General features: G+C 33.7%; 2 protein-coding genes across 3 annotated transcripts in view; both read left to right on the plus strand.

The window, feature by feature from the left end:
- LOC101511847 (uncharacterized) overlaps positions 1 to 4531 on the plus strand; it is an 8407-nt gene extending 3876 nt beyond the window's left edge. For both annotated transcript variants that reach the window (XM_004493031.4, XM_004493030.3), the window contains exons 7-11: positions 417 to 590; positions 1363 to 1519; positions 1962 to 2122; positions 2231 to 2357; positions 2546 to 4531. In XM_004493031.4, the coding sequence (XP_004493088.1) occupies positions 417 to 590; positions 1363 to 1519; positions 1962 to 2122; positions 2231 to 2357; positions 2546 to 4216 (2290 nt within the window). In that variant the 3' untranslated portion in view covers positions 4217 to 4531. The remainder of the gene's footprint in view (positions 1 to 416; positions 591 to 1362; positions 1520 to 1961; positions 2123 to 2230; positions 2358 to 2545) is intronic.
- A 1399-nt stretch (positions 4532 to 5930) lies between these two features.
- The window catches only part of LOC101512385 (uncharacterized), a 6540-nt gene continuing 4255 nt past the window's right edge, over positions 5931 to 8215 (plus strand). Inside the window, exons 1-5 of the mRNA XM_004493032.4 lie at positions 5931 to 6206; positions 6742 to 6836; positions 6931 to 7044; positions 7634 to 7738; positions 7839 to 7910. Of these exons, the coding sequence (XP_004493089.1) occupies positions 6092 to 6206; positions 6742 to 6836; positions 6931 to 7044; positions 7634 to 7738; positions 7839 to 7910 (501 nt within the window). The 5' untranslated portion in view covers positions 5931 to 6091. The remainder of the gene's footprint in view (positions 6207 to 6741; positions 6837 to 6930; positions 7045 to 7633; positions 7739 to 7838; positions 7911 to 8215) is intronic.

Consider the following 8215-nt stretch of genomic DNA (forward strand, 5'->3'; position numbering starts at 1 on the left):
CACTCTTTCACACAGAAGTGGTGTAGAGACAGGTTTATTCCATACTTTTATGACAAGGAGTCAAGCACATGTACTTCACCCATGCTTTCAATATTTATATAGATAGTTATCCATTATGGAAAGAAAGCACCATTTGTATGAGCAGGGGATAAGGCAACTGGAATGTATCATTGACAATCCATAATATTTTTTTGAAATAATATGGGGTGTCACATTGTTTCAAATCTGAGATGATATAAACCTGAAAATCTATTCCAGATGTATATCTGATGATATAGAAACAAAAACGCTCTAGTTTTTGTTTGGCTAATGCCTTCATTATTAGTAGATTGAGGGTTGTGTAATGTGCATTTATCTATTTTATATATCTGCATTCAAAAAAAAAAATTATATCACAAGCATTTTGCTGTATGCAGATCAAATAATTACACAGAGAAAGGAAGACTGTCAAAGTTGGATGAATTTAGAGATGATAATCACGATGGGAATATTACAGTGACATCTGAGTCGTATTCCTGGGGTGCAGAGGAGAAAGCATACGGTGACAACCAAATTTCCTCAATGCGACAGGGCAATGAACTTCAGAGAAGGTAAATATCACTGCTTTGGTTGATGTTGGGTGGCTTCTGTAATGTTGCTTCATATATTTGTTTGTTCTGCTATGGCATCTCCAAGATGCAAGATCTTGAATTTGACTGCTGTTGTTAATCAAAAGTATTTATTGATTACTAAAATGAGTATCTATGACAAGTAGGTGCATAACTAAATCCTGAGATGATTTGGTGCAAAATTGATAGAAACCTGGTATTTTATTAGAAAAGTGCAGGAATCGTGGGTGCGACGCTTTTTGCTCACTATCCATGTTCAACAGTTGCGGGGAATGCAGCTGAGTAGCCCTTTCATATATTAGAAAAATACTTGTCTAATAAATAAAAAAACTGAAACAGAAAATAAAATTATTTATAATTTTTATATACTCATGTAGTATGAATTAATTAAAATAATTATAAATATTTTAATATAAATTTCTACTATTAATTATTAATAAATATAAAAAATATATTAGAAAAGTAAATTCCCACTAAACCGCTATCCCAGTTTTAAAGTTGGTCACTTTGCGGCGCCTATGAAACACAAATATTGACATGGACACGACGTTGACATGTCGATGCTGGTGATAATTTGAGAGAATTAATTAATTGAATATAACCAATGTGTCTGTGTTGGAGTGACACGCCTTCGATCAGAAATGTCGATGCTACAAAGTGCACTGCTATATGAGATTAACAACATAGGTTTATATGTATATCAGCCTTTACTGTTTCAGTGGTTATCTAACTGTTTATAGAATATTTTTGACAGGGTGCTCGGCAAAAACTTCAATAAAGGTAAACCAAGAAATATGATGACCTCTTCAGATTTTATGCTTAATGTGGGAGGAAGACCCAAGAAAGGAGGCAAACTATACAAGCCAAACAGTCATGCTAGTGATGGTGACCAATATATGTCATATATCAAGGTTCGACAATCCCTCTTGAATCTCTGAATAATACTGAATTTGTAGTGTTAAATATCTGTCTCTGGGTTAATTATGTCATTAGTGCTCCTGTAAGTAATTAGAAGGACAACAAAGTTGGTTCTCTGTTATGTAAAATAATCATTGTTGTCACACTCACAACTCTCAAGTCTTTAAACTTCAAGGAACATATTGAAAAGTGATTAAGTTTTTAAAAACTGGTTTGTTCTTCTGTTCTCTTAATTCGTATTTGATAGGATTTTAATGTGATTTATGTTAATTCTGTATAATGCAGTTCTAATATAGAATACAAATAATATTATACGGTGGTTTTCTTTTTTATTTTTTTATTTTTATGATGAGACAACAAAGCAAACTTTTTCATTTTTTACTGCACAATTATTAGTATATCTAAGGCATTTGCTGACTATGTCCTATGTTTCAGATTAGCAAAAAGCAGCATGAACTTGTTAAGAGTTTGAAGTTATCATGTAAAAGTATACCGGCTAGGTCTCTCAACTGTGTTTTGGGTGACCTCGATAACTTCCATGTGCAACCATACAAATTATTTATCAAAGAAGAACAGAAGAACTTGCATGAGCATTGGTTAGTGCAACGTCAAGGGCTACCTTTGTCACATTGTTATCGTATGGTACAGTACATTTGAAATTTGTTTATCATTAGTGCTTACTTGAAGATATTTTATTTCTATAGGTTACAATTGGTGAAGAAACACCTCCCTGCAGCATATGCAAACCGGACAGAGAGACTGATGCAGAAACATGCAGTGAGAAATTCTCTGTTGCTTGAGATGAAAGATAAATCAAATGTACTGATAGAGGTTTGTTATATTGTCTTCTTTTCTGAAGAACCATTTCAATTTCCAAGCAGTGAGCTTGCATACTTTGTATCAGTGTATGTTTCTTGAATCTGACCAGATACTTAGCACCTTTGAGCTAGTAGCATAATAATGGACATTATTGTTAATAGTTTTGTTAAAACCTTTTCCTTTAATAATTTGTGATACAGGATGAGGATATTTTGAGCACAGGGGTCCAGACTCAGGACCAGGAGGATGGTGGTGTTAATAGCCAGTCTTGTTTGGAAGATGATGAAGATTCTATTGCTGAAGTACCAGAGAACCAGTCTCTCCATAATTCTTATCACAGCGATGATGAGCTCCACCCCTTGCATATAGATTTGGAAAAAGATATTTTATCAAACGAAGATGATGGTTCACATAACAAAACTGAACATTCAAGGATTATGAAATGTCAGGATGATACCATCGGTGAAGGAGCTTCTTTCTCGCCTGGTGAAGATTCTATTGCTAGATTCCAAGAGAACTCGCCCCTCTGCAATTCTTATCACACCGGCGACGATGAGCTGCACCGGTTGCATGCAGATTTGGAAAAAAATATTTTATCGAAAGGAGATGATGCTTCGCAGAACAAAACTGAGCATTCAAGGATTATGAACTCTCAGGATGATCCTATCGATGAAGGAGCTTTCTCGTCTGATGAAGATGCTATTGCTAGATTCCCAGAGAATCTGTCCGTCCATAAATCCTATCACAGCGGCAATGAGGAGCTCCACCACTTGCATATAGATTTGGAAAAAAATATATCAGCAAAAGGAAACGATGCTTCACAGAATAAAATTGAGCATTCAAGGGTTATGAACTCTCAGGATGATTCCATTAGTGAAGAAACTCCTTTCTCGTCTGATGGTCATGCCTGGCCAGTAGTTGAAATGTCACATTCTTACTATGATTCTGCTGTGACCCATGACTACACAACAGATGGGTTATCTCTGGTAAATTCACAAATTAATGAAGATAACCAAACCCAAATAATTGGTCCAGAATCTAATTTACATCAAGAAGAGACTGGTAAGGGATTGTTACATAGGCAGTCTGATGATCCCTTCGGTTCTTACCAAAGCCAGGATCAAATTGGCTTGATTCAGTCTCTCATCAAGGATAAGGAGGTTAACTCCTATCATCACGAACAAAAAAGAGCTGGGTTAAGTTTCCCTGCTTCAAACAATGTTCCAATGGGGGATGGCCAATATTCTAGTCATTTTAAGGAGTCATTGCAAACATTGGATCAAGGTCAGAGGCAAGGTGGTAACGTTTATGTGCCAGAAAACATATCAGGTAAAATTTATTCTGATGCAGGAAGATACTTAATCCCTGGGCAAGATCCATTATCTGTAGGAAATACTACAGGTTGGGCTGTTAGCACCCCTCGCATGGTAGCACCCTCTCAATCGCATGGAAATACCGGAGCTTTCATTGGTCAGCCTTGGTTTGCAACAGACCATCATGTTCAGGGTGCCTGGAATGGATCTGGCAATGGGAGTCTATCTAGTCAGAGTCTCGGCACTGGAGGGAACTCTGATCAAAGCTTGTTTAGTGTTCTATCTCAATGTAGCCATATACGTTCGGGTAGCTCTTATGAGTCAATTAGACACACAGACCAGTTCCTTTCACCCGGAAACTATGGAGTAGTAGATGCAGGTACACATAGGATCAATGCTGTTGTACCACCATCTTCTCATCCACTAGACTATTTCAGCGGACGTGATGCACCTAGTGCTCTGGTGCCTGATGATATGACATGGATAAGCCTGCCTCCTCAGAATCCTGCTTTAAATGATCAAATGGGAAACTCATACTTGAGGTCATGGAACCGGTAAAATATGTTTTTACCTAATTTAGCATAGTTAGTTTGTGGTTGAAGCACAATCCACAGAAGGGATACACATCCTGAGATAAGATAGGTTTATGTAAATAACTATACCATGGCCAACTCAACACCATGTAAATATCTAAATCTTAGATGTGATGGAAAGAAAATGCTGGGGGTGGGGGTAAGCTTAAGAATTTCATGTTGATAGGAAGTTAGATATTTCATTCTTAATTTTGTTTTGTTTTATGTGTTTCTTGAGAGAGATTCTTTAATAATTTGAAAGGGTATCAAATGCTGAAAGCAGGCGCCTCTTTTTGAGCTATACTTTGTTCTTTTCCATAATTTATGTTTGTATTGTTGAAACAGGTCTTCTTCAGGTATGGTTAGAAACTCATGAAAGGTATCAATGACAGTTTATAAACATTATAAATTATTTTATATTATAAACTGTTCCAAACACTTGCTATATAATAAGATTTATTTATTAATTCATTTATCAATATTTACTTACTAGTGTTGTATGTTATAAGCAAATACTTTTTTTTAAAATATTCATTTGTCGTCGTTGATAAAATGTTTGTTTTCTGAAGAATGTTTTTTTACAATATTTTGTTATTGATGAAAACAATTGTTTTCTGAATTACTTGAAAAGCTGTGTCTTTTGATATTTAACCGCAATGCTTAATACACAAGCCATTCAATACTAGGATATAATGGCTCATAAGTGATGCAAGTATAACCTACGTCAACTTACTAGAGAAGGTATCTCAATTATTGTATTCCACTTTCACAAACAGGAGCTGGCGGTCATTTGCAGCGTTGGTTTTTTCACAACCACACATCGCATGAAAGATAATAAATATGGAGAGACCTTATGAATTTTGTTCCAACAATAATAACGTACCAAAAACAACGTGCTAATTTAGGGCAATTTTTTTTATTGACAACAAAAAGTTCTAGGCAATTTATTCCTTCAAATTTGTAAGATGTCAATTTAATCCCTGAAAGAATATTATCAATTTAGGATCCTTTTACTACAGTTATTTTTGGAAAATAGTCACTTTTTTCATGTCTGTTTCTTACAGCTTAAAAAAATGGAAATCTAAAATTATCTATGGTTTTTAGTAATTTTCAAAAAAATGATTTTTATAAATGATAGTTTTGTAAAAATAAATTATTACAACAAAAGAACATAAATGACTCTTCAATTTCAAAATATTTTTTATAATCTGCAATAAACACCTCTTTAGTTTTGTTTTATAAAGATTTGATATCATAATTTAAAAAAATATATATTGTCTTAAAGCATTAAGAGACTACTGAAAACAATAATATATAATTTATTATTTTTAATAAATACTTTTTAAATAGATATTTTGATGGAGGAGCAGTTGATCGACGTTATTTAATTAAAGATATTAAATTATTTATCAAACTATTTTTACAATATTAAATAATATCATGAAACAATCTAGTAATAGGTAGAGACATTACTTTTTAAATAATAATCTTAATTTAGGCAACATAATAATATCATGAAACTCTAACTAAAAATGAAAACACCTTTGAGTTGAATAAATCCAAATTCAGTTTTGTTTTGTATTTACCGTTGATAGTGATGAAATGATGAACAATCGCTTCGCCATCTGAACGAGAAATCCAACCCGCGAAGAATCCAAAGTTTCATTAAACGCATGCCTTGTGACCAACTTTCACCTTTCATCACTCTTTTGAATGCCTTTTCTTGAATCCTTTTGTTTCATATAGCCTATAACCATTACCCTTTATCCATTTACCTCACAAAAACTTTTCCTTTCTTGAATTTTCGATTTTTTTGAATAGTGTTGCTGAAACTACTTAAAAGGTTAGCTTGAAATAAAAAATGGCACAATCTCAGGGACCGGATCCGCACAAGAATGAAGTTATCCGTTTAGAGCGTGAATCTGTCATTCCAATTCTCAAGCCTAGACTCATCATGACCTTGGCAAATCTTATTGGTATATTTATTTTATCTGAAAAATTATTTATTTTTCTCTAATTTATCCATTTGGAAATTCAAATTGGTATTGTCATTCAAAGAAGCACGTTTGTGGTATACTGTTTTGCAATTTGTGGTTGCTGTTGTTGTATTGTGGTTAATGATTGTCATTGAATGAAAGAAACAATGTTGGATTGCAAGTTGTATTTTGCATTTCTCTCACCTTTTAAAATAAAATTGGCATGAAGTTTCTAGAAATTTTCAACCATTTATAGTGTGATTTAGTTTTTGAATGCTGTTATGGAGTTTTTTTTTCTTCCCAATATAGATGAATATAAAGGGTTTTATAAAAAAAGGTCTGTGAGTGCCATCTGGGTTGCAACATCATGGGTTTTGATGTCTCTGCAACCGCAATTGAGGCTGCATTAGCGGCATTTGAATTTAGTTTTCCACAATATCCCTTTAAAACCTTATTTATCAGCAGTTTATCCCTTTTTCTTTAATTGAGTGTTGTTATTTTATTGTGCTTTAAGTCTTTTGGGTATTATATGCAGAACATAGTTCCGACCGGGCGGAGTTTTTGAAGCTCTCGAAGAGGGTAGAGTACACAATTCGAGCTTGGTACCTTCTACAATTTGAGGATTTGATGGTACTATTCGGTGCTTGATATTTTTTATTTATAGCATATATATATATGTATACACGCTGAGATTGTGGAGAGACTGATTCCTTTATGCCTTCAGCAACTCTACTCCCTCTTTGATCCTGTGCACGGGGCACAGAAGTTGGAACAACAGAAGCTAGCTTCTGAAGAAATTGATGTACTTGAACAGAATTTCTTGACATACCTATTTCAGGTACTGTCTCCAGTTTATGCATTGTGAATGTACAATTCTCTTGGGGGAATCTTGTCAATATAATGTAGACTTGAAAACTTGTCAGAGATTATGTGTTAATATAAAGGATAATCTGTTAGAAAGTCGTGTAAAGTTGAGAGAAAACGATCGTCTCTGCTAAAGATGGTTTTGGATATTTTAGCAACAACTAAAGTCTTATTTACACATTATATACTCCTTACGTTCCATAATAACTATCATATTTGCAAAATGAATTTGTCTCAAAAAGTGTCCCATTTAGTTTCAAATGTAATTTTTTTCAATTGTACCCTCTAATTATTCTGCACATCATTCCCTCAAGTTATTATTCTCCACTTTGCATTTATGATAATGAGAATACACCAATGGTTAATAAGGAAGATTTAATAAAATCATCATTTTCTTTCTTCCATTTGTTATCTTTTCTTAATCTGTATAAAATCATTAAATGCGATAGTTATTATCAGATGGAGGGATTACCTTGGATTAAAATAAAAAGGCTAACCTGATAACTTCAACATAAAATAATGGAGGTGGATTGAAATGAAGTATCATTACATGTATCTTGCAGGTATTGGAAAAAAGCAACTTCAAGATAGTGACTGATGAGGAGATTGAGGTTGCACATTCAGGCCAGTATCTTCTAAATCTTCCCATCACTGTTGATGAAGCTAAGGTTTGACCATAATATATGTTCCTTTAATGCCACTGTTACTTGGGATGCTTGCTTTTGTTGCTAACAGTTGTCGATTTATGTTTTATTTGGCTAATGAAAGCTTGACAAGACACTCTTGAAGAAATATTTTGCAGAGCATCATTGTGATAACCTTCCAGATTTCTCTGATAAGGTATGACTTTGAATCTAGTGTAGGTGACTTTTACCTATCAAGGATTTCTTGGTTTCGTATTTTGGTGTTCAGTATCCAAGAAAACTGTATGAAACTCCTGAATTATGATTAATTATTGCCTATCTCATTGGAATTTGATTTCTTTTGATTTATAGGATGGTGTTTAAATTTGTTCTATGGTCTGTTGGTTTTTTTCTTTTTGACTCATTAAAACATCTTTATAGATTCATTATTGGAAATCAGAATCTTTGTTGTGTGCAATTAATTCACTGAATATTGGTTTTTGGGGAAAGATCTTGCTTATT

The sequence above is a fragment of the Cicer arietinum genome, chromosome 3 (genome assembly GCF_000331145.2).
Source record: "Cicer arietinum cultivar CDC Frontier isolate Library 1 chromosome 3, Cicar.CDCFrontier_v2.0, whole genome shotgun sequence".
NCBI classification, from domain to species: domain Eukaryota; kingdom Viridiplantae; phylum Streptophyta; class Magnoliopsida; order Fabales; family Fabaceae; genus Cicer; species Cicer arietinum.